Source organism: Polyergus mexicanus, unplaced genomic scaffold (assembly GCF_030449975.1).
Source record: "Polyergus mexicanus isolate NDT 795.1 unplaced genomic scaffold, iyPolMexi1.0 SCAF_13, whole genome shotgun sequence".
Lineage (NCBI taxonomy): Eukaryota > Metazoa > Arthropoda > Insecta > Hymenoptera > Formicidae > Polyergus > Polyergus mexicanus.
This window is the reverse complement of record NW_027223333.1, coordinates 3569522-3590873: the sequence shown is the minus strand read 5'-3', so window position 1 is coordinate 3590873 and position 21352 is coordinate 3569522. Positions and strand designations below refer to the sequence as shown.

Sequence of the window (21352 nt, the reverse complement as noted above, 5' to 3'; positions counted from 1 at the left end):
TTAGTTGTTAAATTATAATATATGTACACACACACACACACACACACATATGTAATACACAGACACACACGCACACGATAAATGCGTGTGGCGCACGCAAAGCGCACACTTGTAATGTCTAGTAATAACAAAATTTCCATATCGTATTACACATAAAAAAATATATACCATTGTTGACATTTTTGAGTGTTCTGAAAAGATGATAAATGCATATAATATCATTGAGAAAAACGTATTTGAAACATATTTTCTTAATATAGAGTTATAAATGTGGAAAATAAAATTATATATTAAAAAAAAAATTTTTAAATATGCACCAGATATCTTTTTTTGAATGATATATGTATACTATTTTTCTGTTATGTAACATTTATGAAATTTTTATAGTATACACATTTACATTTATCAAAATACATAATTGTTACGTATTTAACATAACATTTCAATTATATCATTAGAGTTACGTAACATGTATGAAACTTTTAGAGTATACACATTTACATTCACCAAAATACATAAATGTTATGTATATTTAACATAACGTGTCAATTATGTCGTTAAAATTACGTGGCATTCACGAAACTTTTAGAGTATACACATTTATGTTCACCAAATTGCATAAATGTTACATAATAGAGTAACGACAAAATGACATAACATTTCTATGTAACAATTATAGATTCATTACGTTATTGACATAACTGATACGTCATAGTTTTGTTTTGTTCATTTATAACATATAGAATATTATGTAATTATTAAGTAAATATACGTTTACTGAAATTTTTTACTTATGTTCTTTGTGCAAGACGCATAATTAGTAAATTTTTCTCTACATTATGCATCTGTGTAAGTTATGTGAACATGCCCTAGGGGGTAAGTCTGTGATTGGCTTATTGTTAGTCGTATTAAGTATACGTGCAAGCATAGACATAGTCGCTGCTACTTGCGAGCGAGAGAGAACGCAAGGAGCACGGAACAGAGTATGTCCTTTTCTACGTGTATCTTTACCCCCACTCCTTAAATAAAGGCAAACGCTCGGTCTAGATATACTATGTCTATGCGTGCAAGGCTGCGTTCGGAAACATCACTCGTGTGCACACGAGTGTCGTTCTATCTTTGTTATGTACCAAAAGTTAAACAAAGATAGAACGTCGCTCGTGTGCACACGGGTAATGTTTCCGAACGCAGCTCTAGTGCGCAATCATCGTACAAAGCATCCCAAGCTTCTGCGCGCTAGGCTTTACTTTTCAATATGGCCAAATCTACGAAAACAGTAGTTGTGCGTGTGAAAAAATTGTGTTGAAAGTGTGAACAGTATCGAGATATTGGTAAGTATGAAATAAATATTAACTTAATAATTAATGCCAACAAATGATAATTGTTGTCTTGTGGTAAAAAAGCTATGCTAAAGATTGAATTCCTCTTGTGCAGTGAACAAAAGATACATCGCGTACCACGTGAAAACTGAAAACCACGTGCGCCTAACAAAGGACAAAGGACCTCGTGCCGGCGAAAGATACACCTAGTTTTGCCTCATTATTTTTATATTTTGGCATTTTTATAGTAAGTACGATTTATTTTATGCAACATTATTTTTCCCATGTTTTTTTTACAATATTTGTTGCACGGTCATATAATGAGAAAAACAAGAAATCTCTTATTTGCACTACTTTTTGAATCAGAAGCTTGAATATTTCGAGTGTAAAGTTACATCATTTCTTAATTATAGATTTTTTATTTTTTATTGCATTGCGGCATACTAAATTCCGGTTTATAATTTTTTTATAATGATCGTAATGGTAATTCCAATGATAAATGATATCAATTATGAAATATAGCTTTTATATTGTTGAACAAGATATCTGCATTAGAAAAAACTGTAGATATATTTTTTCGAATACTTCATATATTTTGAAAGTTTATTATTGACTGTTTTCATAATAATTTTTTGCAAATGAAATAGAATCTTATAATTAATAAATATTTTCTATGCATGAGTCTTAATTTTTCAATTTGGTATTTGATCGTGAATTAATTTGATGTAAACTGATTTTTATTCAAGTATAAAATATTTAAACATGATAGCATTAATTATTACAAGTCATTACATAATGAAGTTATAGGTCTTAAAAAATTGTAAATATTATGCGTGCAATATGCTTATATAATTACTTTAATTTATAATTTATAGTTTATAATAACATGCAACGTAACAAAAAAAATTATTCGTGTTTAATTAATTACAACACTAAAATACATTACAAAAATATTTCCGTTAAAAGACATTAAAAAATTATGTAGGTTGTTTCACCATAATTGTGAGAAATCAAATTTTTCATATATAAATGAAATACTATTTAAGAAACATAGATTGCATTTTTTCTGAAATTTTCTATTAGCGTCCTTAAAATATTACATAAATTATATTTTAATTATTGAATTAATTTGTTTCGATAAAAAACTGCAAATGTCTTAAAACATTTTTTATTTGTCAAAATATTTTTAATTCTCCATATAAGCTTCCTATATATTGTTTCAGTGAAAAAGGAAAATATAATATAAACAATAATATCAGGCAAACCCAAACCTATATTCGTATACATAATCGCAATTCATCTATTTCCTATTGCTTTATAAAATTATATTATGTCCAAATCAAAATTAAGACTAGACATTAATTCTTTAACGCCAAGGCAGCGGCGACGTATTTTCTTAAAAAAATTTCGTAATATCTGCCAAATGACTATTAATTCAAATTTGGAAATTCAAAATAATATCGTAAGTTTATCGAATGGGCCAGGTAACATCGAACAATTACCTCAGCAGCAAAATGTACTAAAAGAAATTGATATCGATTATTCCAATGTAATGAACACTCATAAGTGTACAGAAAATAATCATGATTTAGTTTCTGAACATTCGGAAATTAGTATTGATAAAAATAGTCTTCAGTTAAGTATTTCAAGTGATAAATTTTCTAAAACAGAATTTTGTAAAACAGAACTTATTAACGACATCCGATTATGGGCTATTGAAAATCGTGTCAGTCATTCTGCTATTAGTAGTTTACTGAAAATTCTAGTAAAATACGGCCATAATGTTCCGATTGATGCTCGAACTCTATTTCAAACGCCCAAACAAGTAGACATTATTGAAATGACACCAGGAAAATATTATCATGCAGGTTTAGATGATAGTTTGAAAAAATCTATTCGTAAGCATTATTGTCGAAATAATTTACCATCTCAGATAAATATTAATGTGAATATAGATGGTCTTCCTTTAACAAAATCTTCTGGGAGTCAATTTTGGCCTATTTTAGGTAGTATAGTTGCAGATATTTACACCGAACCGTTTATAATTGGTGTTTATCATGGTTTTGAAAAGCCAAAATGTTGCAATACTTTTTTGAAATATTTTAAGGATGATTGTTTAGAAATTTTCCGAACTGGCATTGTAGAATACGGCAAAAAAATAACTGTGAAATTGAACGTATTTATCTGCGATGCTCCTGCAAAATCGTTTATCAAGGGAACTAAAGGACATAATGCGTATTTTGGATGCGGTAATTGTATTCAAGAGGGAGATTACATAGAAAATCGAGTAACGTACCCAGAAATTAATGCAATGTTAAGATCAGATGAATCTTTTAAATTAAGAAAACAAGAAGAACACCATAAAATCACTTCAAATCTTGAAGATTTAAACATTGGAATGGTTACTCAATTTCCTTTAGACTACATGCATCTCGTACTATTAGGAGTAATGAAAAAATTGTTGCAGTTTTGGATTAAAGGTAAACATAATGTTTGTATGGTTGCAACTCAGATAACTCTTGCTTCAACTTCTTTATTATCTATGTCATTATTCCTACCTAAGGAATTTGCTAGAAAGCCAAGGAAATTAGATGAGGTTGATCGCTTTAAAGCCACCGAATTAAGACAATTATTATTATATACTGGGCCAATAATCTTTTTTAAAAAATTATCACGTGATAAATATGTTCATTTTTTGAGTCTGAGCATAGCAATTCGAATTTTATGTAGCAAAGAATATTGCGTACAACTGCTTGATTATGCACACAGTTTATTATTGTATTTTGTTGAAAATTATTGCACATTATATGGTCGTCAATATTTATCATATAACGTTCATAATTTAATTCATTTGTGTTATTATGTAAAATTATGGGGAGTGTTAGATAAATTTAGTGCGTTTAAGTTCGAAAATTACATGCAAAAAATTAAATCAAGAATTAGATCTTCGAGTCGGCCATTAGAACAATTAGTCAATCGTTGTAAAGAAGAAGATAATTTTAATATAACAAATGTAGAAAAGAATTATCCAATACCAAAAGTACGTATTATAAATGGCAAAAAGATAATAAAATCAGTTCAATGTAAAGGTTTCTATCTAAGTACAAGAACTGCTGATAATTGTTGTCTTTTGTTAGATGGTACAACGATTTCACTTACGACAATTTATTTTAAAAATAAACAGATTTACATTATTGGCAAAAAGTATTTAAATATTAAATCATTTTTTCGCATTCCATGCAACTCTTTAAATATCGGAATTAAAAAAATTAACGAGTCACAGTATGAGTTAATTACTATTCCATTGTCTGATATTAAATTAAAATGTGTAAAACTGCCTTTATGTGACGAAGAAGCTGTGATCTTGCCTTTACTGCACCAACAAGATATATGTTTATGGCGAGTACTCATATTGATAGAATATATAATTGAAAACAATATTAAATTAATTAACAAGTTTTACTTTTTTACAGATTATTAATAATGGTAAAAAATTTCGCTGTCGTAACTTTTCCAAGCGATGGGAATAATGAAGAAGAGATCGTATCAGAAGTTCCATCTTTATGGCTTTCTTCCAATTTAACAGAATGCTGGTGGCCATCGGTAAAAAATATAAACATGTTTATTGTGAAACAAACTCCACCTGTTACTAATAATCCTAAATGGACACTTTATCCTATCAAATTTCATGGATATTATGGTAATTTATATTTTACTTCAGAATTTATGTAATTATTTTTTTAATATTTTAAAAAAATAATGTAATTTGTAAATTACGGTTTTGTCCTAATCAAGATTCATTAGATGAGGCTAGACAAAGAGCAACGAATTATTCTTCAAGCGATGAAAATAATACAAATCAAATAAAGAAGTCATGCACAAAACGGTCACTAAATACAGTTTATGATAATGAATCTGAATCTGATTCTGATGACTCACGTTCAATTATACCAAATCCACCATCAATCCACAATGTCTCACAATCAGCCAAAAATATTCAATCAATCTCAAATATTTTGGATTCAACAATTATTAATAATATTGATATGGAAATTCTTGATGGAACTATAGTACCTCACAAAAGTAATTTTTATTTTAATTCTTTTATTCCATTTTTATTATCTCTATAATAAAACGGTTTTTTTTTAAATTATAGTTATTGTTTATTATGAGTAATCTAATACTTTTTTAATATTTCTAGATATGCAGGATGTATATACGTTAGTGTCAGAAATGTCAGATAAAATGGAAGGTTTTGTATTTACTTTTTATCTTATAATTTTATTAATATCTCTTTATGGCATTGTTTACTCAATATTATTAATTTTTTAGATAATTTTGAAAAAATATGTACAGCTATAACTACAATTTCATTAGACATACAAACTATAGATATTCGTTTAAAAAACATAGAAACACAACATAACCAACATAAGTCTAAAGACTCTGCCAGGGATACATCAAATATACAAAAATCTTTTCCGTTTAAGAGTATAAATGAAATAATAGCTTTTGAAAAGAATTTATCAGAAAATGCAGATGAGTACAACAAATTTGTAAGTTTAATTAAGTTATTTAAATGCAAATTTTATTTAAATAGAATAATGTAAATTATATTATTGGTATGTTTTATTTCTAAAGATGCTGTATATATCTCGCATAGGCGGAGGGTCCGCTAAAGAAAATTTAATTCGTATATATCGAACTTTATTTTCTAATGAAGTTGCCAAGGTATCATCCTGGAAAGGACTACGTAATCATTTTAAAATAAGTAGTTTAAAGTCTATATTGACGGGAATACAAGGTAAAATATATTTTTATATTTATAAATAAATTTATAAAATATGCAATTTAATTTAATGTAAAATTTTTTTAATAATTCAGCAACAATTTTGACTCAACATCAATTCACAAAGAGTTTGAAGACATCACGAAAGAATGGTTTCGCCAAGGTGGTCAAAGGCTTAGCAGACAACAAAAAGACTCTGAAGAAGCAAATCCGCAAGTTATTTAAATGTCTCAAAAGCTTATTATTTTTTCATTATAATCTTTTTTCTTATTAGTCTATGAGCTTTCGGCTTATGATCTTTTTTTTATTGGCCTAGAGTCTTAATTAACATAAGAAATATTTTTTTTAACTAATGTTTTTTTTATATTGAATGATTTTAACACTAAACCTACCACGACTGGTTAAACAATCGGTCAAAACGTTATCAAAGTTTAAAAATTTCTGCATTTGGTATAAATAAGTTGTCGGTAGATTTAGTGTTAAATACTTAAGTTTTTAAATTTTTATGTTCTAAAATCTAAAATCATAGTCTGCACTCTTTTCATTTTGAGTTCTCAACGTCATTATTTGAGTTAAATACTTCTTTTAGGAGAATTAGTAGAATTAAAGTATGCATTATGTTGATACATTTAATAGTTTATCTAACAATCTTTTTAATTACAAAAAGTATAATTGCTTTATTGTTTTTCTTTCAAATGAAAATCGAATTGCGTTTCCATTTTTGTTTAAATTAGATTTATTCTAACGGTACACACTTATATTATTAACAAATGTGTTATAATTAACGAATCATACATGAATCTCAAAGATTTTGACAAGTGTGTTTATGAAAAGTTTATGGATGTAAAAATTATAGTTTTCATGTGGGGAAAAGCCTAAAAAACTCATTTCTTATTGATGTATAGCGTTAAAACAAAAAATAATATCGCGAATACTCGAGTGTACCGTGAAGTTTAAATTTATCATATTAATTACTATTATAATAAATTTATAATTTATAATATTTCTAAATTTAATTAATTTATAATATTATTAATTGTTATTAGTGTACTATATTTTGCAACAAAATTAGGAAATTATTGTACTTCGGCGTAAAAAGGCGTAGAAAGGATGAAATTCAAATTGATATACTTTTCGAAAAAATTATCACAGAATGATATTTAAAACAGATTTTAAAGCTAGAAAACATAACTTTCCAATGCTCTAACGGAGATTTTTCTAACGATTTTTCTTATACAGATTTTATTACAAGTGGTGCTACTTTAAAATGAGCTTTGTAATTGTAGAAAAAAACTTCAACTTTAATAGGCGAGTACGTAGAAAACAATTTTTTCATCAATTCTATTAATTGTAATAAAACTTAACATTTTCTCTTTAAAATGCTTTTTTTAAACAGTTCTACGACCATATGACATTTTTTTTGCAAAAATACGTGAATTTGATTCTTTTTAATTTTGTGATTCTAATTGTTTGCAAAGTATATTAATTAATACAATATAAGTGCAATTTGTTATTTAAGTTTGAAATTATTATTAGCTATTAGTATATTTAAAGTTTTCTCTTAAAAAAAATATCTAAAATTATGTAATATAATTTAAATTATCATTATAATTGTAATTTGAAACAAAAATTAATTTTATAAATATTAATAATATTTGTTAAAAGATTTATTCATAAATTTGTTACAAGATTCATTTATTTAACAATTTAGCATATGTGGAAATAAAGAGTTGTTCAAGAAATCAAGTTTTTATTGTTATATATATCCATATCTTTATATATACACGATTTTCTAAACATAAATAATATAAGTTAATTCTCTTAATTTTAATAAAAAAACAACCATTAGTAATTTTATCCAATCAATAATTTTGCGCTGTATATTCAACTATAGCAGAATAGTTTCTTCATTTTAATCATTGATAAATATATATGTATTATTAATATATATATTTATCAATGATTAGACTGAAAAAAGACTATTCTATTATAGTTACTTAATTTCATGTCTAAATTTTAGATATTTGTTATTTGTTATTATCATTTTGTTACATATTATATACAGCATAGTGTTGCTGTATATAATACGTGACATTTTGATCTAAATGTTACCTGTAAATTACATAATGGTTACTAGAACAGATAATATGTGTTCTGTAAATAATATATAAATATTACAGAACAGTGTGTACTAAATTCTATTATAATGACGTAATTTTATATCTAAATTTTATGTATCTATTACGTATTATATACAGGCATAATGTTGCTGATATTTTCATCTAAACATCATTTAAAAGTTGACATAATCGTTACCATATCTGTTCTCTCAATGTTACAGAACAGTGTTTACTATGTTCTGTTACAGTTACGTAATTTATATATATAAATTTTATGTATCTATTACGTTTTAAAAGTTGACATAATGGTTACCATATCTGTTCTGTCAATGTTATGTAAATGTTACAGAACAGTGTTTACTATGTTCTGTTATAGTTATGTAATTTCATATATAAATTTTATGTATCTATTACATTTTAATTTCATGTATCTATTATGTTTGATATACAAGAATAATGTTGCTGACATTTCCATCTAAACGTTACTTAATCGTGGACATAACGGTTACCACAACAGCGAACAGCTGTTTTGTAAATGTTCTGTAAAAGTTACAAAACAGTGTTTATTGGGTTAGCATTAACACAAAGAACTAAAAACATTAATCTGATTATTTCATAGCTAAGCCATGTATTTTCTATCTTCTATTATAATATTGTAAATTATTAATCTCTCGAAAATATGTATGATTTAATTATTATCATTTTATTTTGCATAACTTCTTAACATATCCAAAAAAATAATAATAATATTCTTAATATCTTTTGTGCGTTTCCAACCAGAAATATAGATATAGATATTGTTACATAACTGGAACTTGATGTCTAATATAAATTTTGAGTCATATACTAAAAATATTAATATCAATGTCAAAAATGAAATCGTCTTCTTATACAAAAAGATCGAGCTAAGTTTTGTCTTTATACATACTACAATAAAGGAATAACAATTTCGATTTCAAAGTCGATTTCAACTACTGCTATGTAATCCGCATTATCTAAATTTTTTTGAAAAAATACAATCAGAATAATTTTGTCTATTTTACATATATCTATTTATTTATATAGCATGTTTTAATATTTACCATAAATTATTAATAAAGAGAAGATTCTTAATGTGATAATGTTTACTTATAATAAAATATATTATTTTAATTAAAAGATTACAATAGAATATTTTATTTAAATATGTATGGAAAATATTCAAGCAAACTGATAACAAATGCAAATAAAGATAAGACATACAGTAAATTTATCAATTACATTTAAACCTTGCTGGCACTTGTAGAACGATCATAATTATAGAATTATCAAAGCAATCTTAAGTATAAAGGCAACGTTATCCCACAACTAATACAGAAGATATCTGTAGAATCTGTAGATATCTAGACGGAAATAGTACAGCGACATTATTTTCAAGGAGGCGGATTATGAATCAAATTATCCGTCTCATATAAAGACAGGACGAACGACAGACAGAAGCATCACAGTCAAAGAAAAGATATCGGTCATGTTAGTGACAATTCTACCATTTTTTCTAGGTATGTTGTTAACATTTAATTCAACTGTATAAATCGCTAATATTTAATATTAATTAAAATAATATTTTTAATTTATAACTCATTTATTTTTCTTGTTCTCTTTCTTTTACACACACACGCGCGCGCGCGCACACACACACAGAGGGGGGGGGGGTAGAGAAGGAGAGAGGGATTGATTGATTGATTGATTGATCTTTATTAGCTTTCTCAGTTATTTGTGATACAGATCTAGTTTACATTAAATACAATATACTTCTTTTACAATTGCGTAAATCGCTCAATTTTTACATCGTTTTATTTCAGCTGGTAAGGCATTACACACTTTAACTTCTTCGTACAATATACTCTTTTTGTGCACTCATAGTTCATAGTTCTATGAAATTGCTATGTTCTCGACTAACAGCGTTGTACAATCAAAGATAGGAAGAGAGGGACGGATTTGTCCGATTTTTACTAGTTTTCTCAGCTATTTGCATTACAAATCCTCAATCCAGCAGTCAATCCAGTCTCCGACAGTGCTATGCATGATTCATTATCTTCATATCTGATGCTGTATTCTCTTCCTTCTGTAGTTGTTATTTAGTGTCCTCTCAGCCGGCTATCCTCTTCTCCTCCTGTATCACCTTTTTAAATGTCGGACATTCTGGATCAAGGGCGTCATGCTCATCACTTATTTTCAAGTTGCATGTTTGAATCTTAAACATACAATTTATACATCTTTTGTGTGTCGCCGTGCATTTAATCATTCTATGATTTTTTGCACATTTGTGATATGTTTCATTTCGTGTACAATTCTTTGCAATATGATAATAATCCCAGCATTTAAAACACTTTTAATGTGATTAAATACTAGACACTTTCTCCATCCTACATTCAGTTTTCTCATGCTCAACATTATTTCATGAGTTTTTTTATCTGCTTTAATTATTACAGAACCTTCTTCTTTACCTCTTCTTCCGAATTGACTTTTAATTCTATTTTATTTTCTTTACTATTCATATATGAATTTCTTCATTTTTCGATTTTGTTCTGCTTTTTGTAACTATTAAATTATCATCATTTAACTTCATTTCTTCTTCGCCAATATTAACAATTTTTATCTTAGGTTTCATCCGCAGTGACTCAGTTACTTTGAAATTTTTGCCCAGCAATTTTTCCATTTCTTCTTTAGTCTCACAATCAGAATCACTGTTCCCTTGCTTCTTTTTTTTAGCTTCGTCACTCCCACAAGCATATTCTTGATGTCTATCTTTTCTTTTATCAATTTTTTAGTAACTTCACTCTCCTGTTGCATCTTAGATTTGACAATTATAATATTTTGTTTTTATTCTCTTTAACTGCATCACTATAATTTCTTTGTGCTCTTTCGATCCTGAAGTTTCTTCCTGTATCATTCTTCTCAATTCTCCCATTTCTTCTTTAAAATTTTCCAATTCTTGTCGAACTATTTTCTTAATCATCATCTTGACTTCCTTTTTACATGCTGTTTCATCTTTTATTTCCTTTACTATTTTTATAAGCCAATCTATTTTAACTCAATTTCCGCTGATCCACTCGCGCCTGCTATTCTGTTTTCACTGCTTGATGCCGTACTCCCCGTTGATTTTCCTATGTCATATCTGCTTCTTTATCGCAATCGATAATAAATTTCTCAAATGGGCCACCAATTCGTGATTTATATTAATATATCTTTTGCTTAATTACACCTGGATGGTAAAAAAGTTTATCGTAAGACTTGCATGTTACAACTTGGTTTTTTATTGCCTTCTTACATGCCGAGTATCGATATTCGTCGTATTCTTCCATATCAATAATTACCGGTCGAAACTGCTAATGCATAGGCGATCAGTCACTTTTACGTCCACTTTCACACGTCAGCACTTTGTCCACCTTCAATGTCCACCTGTCATACGAGACTTGAGCGTCCTATATAAGAAACGTACCCAGCAAGCAAAATGATGCAAACTTTCCACAAAGTTTGCAGCAAACCCAAGCATGTCTTTACAGCAAAATTGTAACAAGGTGTGTCCGGATAAAGCTTAGCTTTTGCTGGCAAGGCTTGTCGCAATAGTGTGATGCACATTTTACGCAAATAATAGAGCAAACCTTGCCGTGCACGGCATGACAGCAAATTTGTGGCAAGAACAGGACAAACCTTGCTGTGCACGGAATGATAGCAAATTTGTGGCAAGAATAGAGCAAACCTTGCTGTGCACGGGATAACAGCAAATTTGTGACAAGAATAGAGCAAACCTTGCCGTGTACGGCATGATAGCAAATTTGTGATAATTCTCTGTATAGGATGATTCAGAAACTCTGCGACAAACTCTGAGGAACGATAAATCTCGTAGAGAGGAATATTTTTTGTGAAGAAATCCATAATGTTTTCTGACGCGTCGTTTAAGAATATGCGACCGAGCAGACAAGAGTCTTAGGTGGCATTTATAATTATGAGATGATGATAATATATGAATAATTGAAAATGAATTCATAATATAATGAATATATGAATTTTATATATATGTATATATATTTACATTTTAAGTAAACAATAAACGGATGAGTTAAACTTTTTCAGACATTTATCTGTCCGATCTAAGAGAGACAATCAGTCCAATATCTTAATTCCCTATGTTTGGGATTGTATCAGTAATTGAACTGATAGAAATAATTATATTTTTAAGTTGCTTTTTGCAAGCTTTATATACTTCTCATGACTAAAAATCAAATACGAGATGGATGCATATAGCGCGTTGCATAACGATGAACAAATGAACTATTAGCTGAATATTATATTTTTGTAAAGTTTATAATAAAGTAAAGTTGTAAATTTGCTGTCATGCCATGCATGACAAGGTTTGCTCTGTTATTTGCGTGAATTTTGCATCTCGTTGTTTCAGAGTATACTTTGTTCTGTTCTTTTCGTAAATATGTTATCATATTGTGTACAATAAGGTTTGCTCTGTTCTTGTCGTAAATTTGCTATTATAGCGTGTATAATAAAATTTGCTACTAATTGATGTAAAGTTTGTGTTACACCGTGAATAGCATCATACATGTTCTTCTTAGCGTTAAATTTACGAGCAAACCTTTTTCTATTATTTACAGCATCGTGAGACAAAAAATTTTGCCGTCAATTTGCTTCAAACTTTTTGACAAACCAAAACAAGACAAATGTTTGCTAGACAATTGTTGTCAAAATTAAAGCACACCTTGTCGCAAAGCTTTGGCAAAACGTGATTTTAACATTCTTGGCTATCTGGGTAGTTTTTAACATTCACAAATCAGCATACTGCGGCTAGATAACATTAATGGCTATTCTCGGTCTATGAAGCTATTACTTCAATAACTTTTTACCACTCTCCCTCATTATTTAACTACTTAAAAATTATCACTTTTATAGAACAATGTTTAACACGTCTTCTTCATCGCTGAGGGAGAGAGGGGGAGGGAAGGAGAGAGAGAGAGGAGGAGTGTGAGAGCAAGAGAGGGGAGGGGAAGAGGGAGGGAGGAGAAAGGAAGAGGGGAGGGAAGGAGAGAAGGAAGGAGAAAGGGAGAAGGAGGAGAGCGGGAAGAAGAGTGGAAGGGAGGAAGGGTGTTTTTTGGGAGAGAGGGAGAGAGGGAGGGAGAGAGACATATTTCTGTCTTGCAAAATTTACTTTGATTTGTTCTAATTTCGCTTATTTATATCAATTTCTTCATTTTATTAATTACTCAATATTATTTGTTAATTTTGAGTTATTTATTTTTTGGATACATATATATCATATTGCATTAATTGAGATTATTATATCTATGAGTATAATAATATTAAAGTTCATCTGTAATAATTGTAATCATCTTTTATTTATTACCGTGATCTTATACTTCCGTTAATTATCTTTTATCGTTCCACAGCCGCAAACGTCGCTATTGACGATCAACAAACCAAATGGACGATGTACGGTCCGGAATGCACGTATGACATTCTCGTAAATATGTCCCTAGCCAATATTGTCCACGAGAACGATAATTTTTGCTCCATGATTGCCACTGAGCTCAAATGCAGGCCCAAGGGACATGATACTCTTAACTGCCGTTTCCAGAACTCCCGAATCAAACGTCCTGATCCGAAGGACAATAGATGTTCAAATGCGGAAAACTTTGTGCCTACGAGATACAAATTTGTGGACGAGGAACCCTTCGAAATCAGATTTAATACGAGAGGTATCGAGAACTTGGTGGTCTACAGAACGATTCCCAGATGGAGACTCGACATGATTAAAGTCATAGTCAGTCAGCTGAATATTGGGTTCGAGATGCAGGAACGTCGCAACAGGTTTACTATAATGGAAAATTCGACGGTGGGTCACTGCGAGGTCGACATTAAAATTATCCGCGAAGGTCATGATTTTGAGGAAGACGACGATCCTTCTAAGAAAAACGACAATTTTGAGATCGGATTTCTGTCAAGTGATGAACTCGCACGTCCTATAATTGAAAGACTTCGAGTGGAAAAAACGCGACAACCAAAGAAATGCCCGCAAAGAACAATATACTTTTTCGGAAATCATGAGGATTATAGTCGTTATAATGGAGAACTTTACATGGATATGGTACAATGATTAACAGAAAATTATAAAGTGTATTTGTGTCCAACATAAAGCAAACAGTGTATATGTATATATATTTAATGTATATAACTGTGATCAATCTTTTTTTTAAATATTTATTATTGCAAATATTTTTCAAAATTGCTATTTAATAATCTAAAATGATTTACTTTTAACACTCTAAAAAATTTTTCCGATAATCTCATATCACAATTGAATAATTTATTTAAAGAAAAAACTTTTTTAACAAATAATGTCTTTTGCCGCTATATAGATACGTTTGATTTAAATCTCTTTCTTCTCTTTTGTTTTAGACTACTTCTGCGAGTCTCATTACAATCTCAAAGGACAAATTCGTATCCTATACGATATCGGAGGGTATAATGAAAACGGTGAACAAATCGCGAATTATGCGACCTCATCAGAATATAAGTCTAAAATTGAAGCGAATAGATTTTGCCCAATCTATAATGCCAGAGATAACAAATCCCGCCTCAACGAGTCTATTCGCTTTCTCAAATTTGGAAGTCATTTCGGAAGACGTGAAAAATTCTTCATATTAAAAAAAAAAACGTGTATTAGAATGCGTACGGAAATTAGTGACCGAAATAAGCTACTAATCAATTATTAATAAATAACATGTTATAATAATAATATTTCCGTTTTTTGTGATTAGACTAATAATTATTTAGTAATTATTTCATAATTATTAAACATTTATGAAATAAAATTATATTATCAAATTCATTTATAAATCTACAAATGAAAACGTGATAATGTAATAAAAGATTGTTTAACGCATATTTCTTGGAGAGTTGTTAAACGCTACAGAAGTCTTGTTACGCACGAGTGTTAAATGAAATTAAATTGCACAGTTCTTTTCGTAGCAATATAATCGCTAGTAATAAGATAAGTAAGAATCGTGACACATAGAAAAACGTAAGCAGTAAGACTTGTAAGGAAAGCGACCAATTTTACAGTTGAGAACGGAAGCAATATTGAAACGTAAGCAACGCTGAAAATTCCGCATGGATGAAATTCTTAGGGCCATGGCACAGAAAAACTTAAGCAGTAAGACTTAAGAATTTCATCCATATGGAATTTTCAGCGCTGCTTATGTTTCAATATGGCTGCTTTACTGTTCGATCGTGATTGGTCAATTTGCTTACGTCTTAAGTCTTACTGCGTAACTTTTTTATGTATCATGATCTTTAAGTCTTAAGTCTTACTGCTTAAGTTTTTCTATATGCCATGATCTTAATGCTTAGCAAGAAGCAGCGCTGCTCCTAGAGAACTAATTTTATTTCATTTAAGATCTGTAAAGCCTGTATCAGACTATACATTGAAAATTGAGATGGAAGATTGAAAATTGAAAATTGACCAATCAGAAGAAAGAAATTTTAGTTTCTTTTGTTCTGATTGATTAAATTCTAATTTTTAATCTTCAATCTTTGTTTTGTAAAGAGTTCGAGGGAATTCTGGTTGTCGGTATGGATAGAATCTAACAAGTAAAGAATAACAAGAGTGAGGATTTAAACGAGCGGACGGAAGTGATTATATATATGTATAAGTGGGCGGTCAAGATGACCGCTCAGGAACGAATTGCAGCATGACAGAGATACTGGAAATATCTCAAAAGCTTGGCAAAATGCACCATGATCTTACAAATGACACTTATTAATAATATTTTTTTAGCCTAATATTTTCTCTTTCTCTCACTTATTTAGAATCGGTGATCGTGCGCAAAATAAGTGCAGATTGGAACAAGTAAGACAACAAGTGGCTGAAAAACGTCAAAAAAGTGGACAGTCAAGATGGCTGCGATGACGTACTACCGTTCGCGATAAATCTACCCCGATTTGCTCACTCTTGTTATTCTTTACTCATTGGTAGAATCACAGAATGAACAACCGGCGAAATCATATAGAAATTGTAGACTTTTACTTAGCAAAAAGAAATTGGAATATTGTACTTTATTACTGAACTATTCTTATAGGTAAGGACGCGTTGTTTTCGGCGGGTAATTACGGTAAACGCGTCGCTTCCCCTGGGCGAAACGACGCGGCATTTCGGCGGGTGACGCTCGGGATCTTCCGGCAGCGTTCGCCTGTGCTCGGGCTTGTCGTATAACGGTCGTACGGTTGTTTATCGCAACCGCGGTAATTTAAGTATTAAAAAGGGCGCTAGGCGCCTCTGCCACTGCCCGGCTGGTATTCGCCGGGCGGCAGACTTCCGACTGGCTACGTACCGGGTAACGATGGGGGGTGCATCGTTACATATTCATTTTTTCTAAAGTAAATGATAGGTATACATGATTATAAAAAATAAAAATATAATACTGGTTGTTTCCTAAGTATGTGAGTGTGTGCGTGTGTCTGTGTTTAATTCGCGGGTGTTATATTAGTAATAGTTCACCTTTCCCGTACGCCGCGGATCAGGCTCGCCGGTGCCAGGATTCGGGAGAAGGGGAAAACTCTAATTCACTCTTCCTCGGTATAAGCGGTTTAACAATTAGTTTATTCAAACAGGCATTAGAGATTGCACACTAAAAGCTATTATACAATGGGACATGCGGGAACGGTGCGTACAGATATTCACGCGAGCGACTGCTATCTACGCGTTGGCTGGTAAAGCTCGGGAAGCGAGCGCGGCTCATGCGGATGTGTTCGGTGATCGCTTGCAACCAGTTATCGTTATGCTAAGACGGACAGAATAAATCTTAAACACTACGGGGATCGCGTAGCCTTTAATATAGTTTCAACCGCCTGATCGCCTTACCCTTAGAAGAACGGGGCATCGGCACTTTCTGCGGCTTAACCTTAGAAGGACTAGCGCGCTGGTATAGTCTAAAGGCCGCGTATAAAGGTGGAGTCAACGCGATACGGGTGGTTATCTTAATATGGTTAATTAACTCTACGAGTTCGGTCGCGATATAAGTACAAAATAATCTTACGTTCTAGCGGGTCGCGGTATATGTATAAGGTAATCTTACGGTCTAGCAGGTCGCGGTATATGTACAAGCGGTCTTACAATCTAACAGGTCGCGGTATGGATACAGAGCGGTACTAGAATCTGTTAAGACATGGAGACCCAAGCGGTCTTGCGGTTTTACCGGTCACGGTATGTACAGAGCGGTGTTAAAGTCTGGACACGAAGACCAAAAGGGCTTACGATGCAACAAGTCGCGGTATTTACAAACGGTCTTACAGTATGACGCGGTACGGACTTATAAACTCGCAGGATGCGCCGTCCCAGCAACCGGGAAGCCCATAGCCTGGTGTAACGCGGGATATCAGGATGTGCCGTCCCAGCAAACGGGAAGCCCGGCCTAACTACGGCAAGCCCTGATGTAACGCGAGAATCAGTTCTGGATCCGGAGAGTTGTACATGACTGGAATCAGGATCGGGAACTGGTAACGATACGCTCATCGGTCCGCCTTATATATCGGCGGCCGGCCTCCCACTCGCACAATTTAGCGCGTGGTTGGACGGTCCCTACGATGGGGCCGCGATACGGGTGTGAAAGCTTAGGAACGCCATAAGCCCCGAGCCTTGAAAAGCGCGCGATGAATCGGCCCTCTAGGCCGCTAGTAACGATATCGTTACACATTAATACGAAAGACATCAATCAGAATGCAAGGGAAAAATTCTATCGTTAACATTTAAGTTCTGATTGGTTAATACAATATAAAAATATATTTGATTAAACGATAAAAATAAAATCAAAATCAATATATGTAAGTCAATAAGTATATATGTTAAGAACGGTCAGAAGTATAAAATTGTTTGCTTGCATATATGTTAGATTAAGATCAGGTTTTAAAATTTTCTAAGATTTATTGCCGGAACGGGTTGATGATTTAAAAGAATAAAATATTCTTTGGAAAGATTTGATTTAAACAAGAAACAAGACAAAAAAGAGGAAAAGATAAATTATTCAATTAAACTTATTTTTTTAAATAGTAATTTAGAGGTGGAAGGATGGCGAATTTGTACGGTGTTTCGCTTTGCGTTTCATGTCGACAATCCGATGTTCGATTTGTGGTTGCCCTAGAGATGATGCCAAGTGAGGACACTGGTAGCACAAGTGCCTAACTCACGAATTACGGTGCAAAAGCACAGAGTAAGACTGCGTGAAGTTGAAGACCGGAGAAATAGTGTGTCTAAATGTCTCTTCGAGAGCCTCTTTTTTATAATTCTCTTTTCAGGGTGTATTCAAATTCTGAAAGTGGGAATCTTCCAAAAACTTCAACGAATTGGAATTGCGTAGAAGTAGGAATTCTTCATTTTAACGAATTAAAAATTGTGCTAGTGTCCTTATTAGGCGGGGTGTTGCTCCTATTTTTCGAATTTTTATCCGTGGTAATTGTCGATTGGTGATCTCAATATCAGTTCAAGTCTCTTGAGCATTAGATTTCCCTTGCGCACGTGATCTGATTAGAAAAAGTCTTACTTCCTTATGATTATTTTTATCAATATTAACGCTGCTGTGTTTACTTAATATTTCGTTATAGAAGTTTCATCATTATTGATTTAGTTGTACTTATCAGATATCTCGTTAGAAGGAATTTTATTATCTTTTCGTATCAATTTTTTCTTCTGCTGGAAAATTTTATGGCGAGGGTATCTACTGATTTTTATTTATTTTTAGGCGACCGGCGCGGTTTTGTCACCGGTCTCTCGCGTTTTTCTCATGGTTACTCATAGATATAGATATTGACAAGTGACTAAGTGTTTAATGAAATGCATGGCGCAAGATGTTCTATTTACCGAACGACTCATTTTTATCACCGATCGACTATCGTTGCCGCAACGTCGCGGAAAGAAAGAATCGTGGAGTCGCCAGGACGTAATAATTTTATTGTTTACTTATAACATTTTTATCAACAATAGAATATTGATTTTTTAGTCAAAAAAATGTTACTTTTCTTGCGATTGCTGTAATTGTTTCAATTTTTCATATTTTTGTTTGCAAGTTAGTATAATCCCCACGTAATATTAACTAACAATAAACTTTAAAAGAAATATTGAATTTTAGTTTTCAAATGACTCAGCTCGTTGCTACACTGCATGTGATAACCAATACGCCACCGATATTGTGTCACAAAGTTGCACGCTAACACGACAAAAATTTTTAAATAATTCAAAAACCGAAATATCTTCTTTTTTCTTAAGGATGCCTTTTTATATTCCCTAAAAAATCAATCCAATATCATTCATAGTTTTCTCAAAAAAAGTTCCTAAAAATCATCTTTTTTCGCCCGGTTACACCCCATACAGAAACTTATATATATTAGATATCTACTGGATGTTCTCAATGTGCATTAGGAATATCCATGAATATGTTGGAAACATCTGTTAGATATGCTTTAAATATCCAAATGTCCGCAATATGAGATCTTATAAATATCCATAGAATATGTAGACTAATATTTACAGGACATCCACATCAATATTTAATGGATATTTATGTAGATATTCAATGGATATTTATATAGATATCCATTGTTGATTAAATTTTGGTCACTGACTAATTAAATGTTTTAAATTAGGTCTCATAAAACCCGAATATGACGTTGATATATCTCATTTACGGGTCATCATTTTCTGACATTTGTTTGATGGTAAAACTAAGATCAATTAGTAATAATATATAATAAAACATATTAATGTAATATACATATATTATAGGTAAATTTATATAATTTAATTTATAAAATTAAAGATTTTATTTATATGGAAATTAATTTCTATTTTATATTTTCAGTAGATAATAACGAACTATTTTCACTTATTCGGACAAAAATTGTTCCAATAAATGAAAATCGGATATTTATCTGTCCAATTTTGTAAAAATCAGTTCAATATCTAAATTCCCCGAGAATCGTATCAGAAAATAAACTGACAGAAATAAGTACAATGTTATTAGCCGCATTTTGCAGGCTTTATATATGTTTATGACAAGAACTTTTATACGGGTATAGAAAGTAAATAGTGCGCTGTACAGCGATAAGCAAATGAACACGTAAATCTCTAATAAATATCTTTGGTAGCTTCTTGGTGGACATGGATATGTGGATAATATGTGAATATCTAATGAATATCTTCGATAGTTACTTGATGGACATAGATATATGGATAACACATGTATATTTAGTAGATATCTTTGGTAGGTACTTGATAGACATGGATATATGGATAACACATGTATATCTAGTAGATATCTTTGGTAGCTTTTTGATGGATTTATGAATATACGGTTAATCCATTAAATATCCTCGCTAGTTATTTGAGAGATATAAATATTTTATTCATCTATTAGATGTCTACTAGTTATCCATGGTAGATATGGACATAACCCGGACAGCACAAAACATCCTCAGGATCATCCTGAATAAATATGTCCAGGACGGTTCAGGATATTTGTAGGATGTTTTAAGATATATTATTATAAATATATTTATAAAAATTTAATATGCATACATAATTATTTTTAGTTGTGTCGGCTATTTAATATAATTTAGAAATCTTAAGTATTATAATAAGTATTAATGTCCTATAAACCTAACCTAACCTAAATGTCCACTGGATAACCCCTGGATGTCCGTAGGATATATCTGCCCTGTCTATTATATTGGATGTCTTTTGGATTTCCAGAGGACATATACATGTGCAATTAATTGTCAACATTAATTTCGTTTAATATTAATAATTGAATTTGATGCGCACATTTTCATATATCCAAAATTATTATTTATTTAATATTTCATGAGAAATGTTACTGTTCGCAACATTCCAAAAACTTTACAAACAATAGTATTCAACCGCTAGTTCGTTTGTTTACCGCTATGCGACACGCGAACTCGTATTTGAGATTTGGTCATGAGAATTATATAAAGCTTGCAAAGAGCAACTGACAGGAAATTACAAATGTAATTATTTTCTATCAGTTCAATTTCTGATGCAATCCCAACATAGGGAATTCAGATATTTG

At 31.1% G+C, this 21352-nt stretch overlaps 3 protein-coding genes across 4 annotated transcripts; all 3 read left to right on the top strand.

Moving 5' to 3' along the window:
• The first annotated feature begins 720 nt into the window (after positions 1 to 720).
• On the top strand, positions 721 to 4076 carry LOC138938953 (uncharacterized). Its single transcript, XM_070306373.1, has 4 exons — positions 721 to 1331; positions 1435 to 1566; positions 2543 to 3915; positions 4050 to 4076. The coding sequence occupies exons 3-4, from the start codon at positions 2650 to 2652 to the stop codon at positions 4074 to 4076; spliced, it is 1293 nt and encodes a 430-aa protein (XP_070162474.1). The 5' UTR covers positions 721 to 1331; positions 1435 to 1566; positions 2543 to 2649.
• On the top strand, positions 3831 to 6389 carry LOC138938952 (uncharacterized). Its single transcript, XM_070306372.1, has 8 exons — positions 3831 to 4718; positions 4793 to 5019; positions 5115 to 5402; positions 5521 to 5571; positions 5652 to 5875; positions 5961 to 6123; positions 6204 to 6324; positions 6383 to 6389. The coding sequence occupies exons 2-8, from the start codon at positions 4803 to 4805 to the stop codon at positions 6387 to 6389; spliced, it is 1071 nt and encodes a 356-aa protein (XP_070162473.1). The 5' UTR covers positions 3831 to 4718; positions 4793 to 4802.
• Positions 6390 to 9616: 3227 nt separating this feature from the next.
• LOC138938628 (vitellogenin-like) lies at positions 9617 to 15051 on the top strand. Of its 2 annotated transcripts, XM_070305776.1 has the most exons (4): positions 9617 to 9766; positions 13664 to 13724; positions 13852 to 14361; positions 14673 to 15051. In XM_070305776.1, the coding sequence occupies exons 2-4, from the start codon at positions 13698 to 13700 to the stop codon at positions 14919 to 14921; spliced, it is 786 nt and encodes a 261-aa protein (XP_070161877.1). In that variant the 5' UTR covers positions 9617 to 9766; positions 13664 to 13697; the 3' UTR covers positions 14922 to 15051. The 2 variants fall into 2 exon arrangements, with proteins under 2 accessions (XP_070161877.1, XP_070161878.1); XM_070305777.1 differs by having other exon boundaries at positions 9688 to 9766; positions 13664 to 14361; positions 14673 to 15047.
• The last annotated feature ends 6301 nt before the right edge of the window (positions 15052 to 21352 follow it).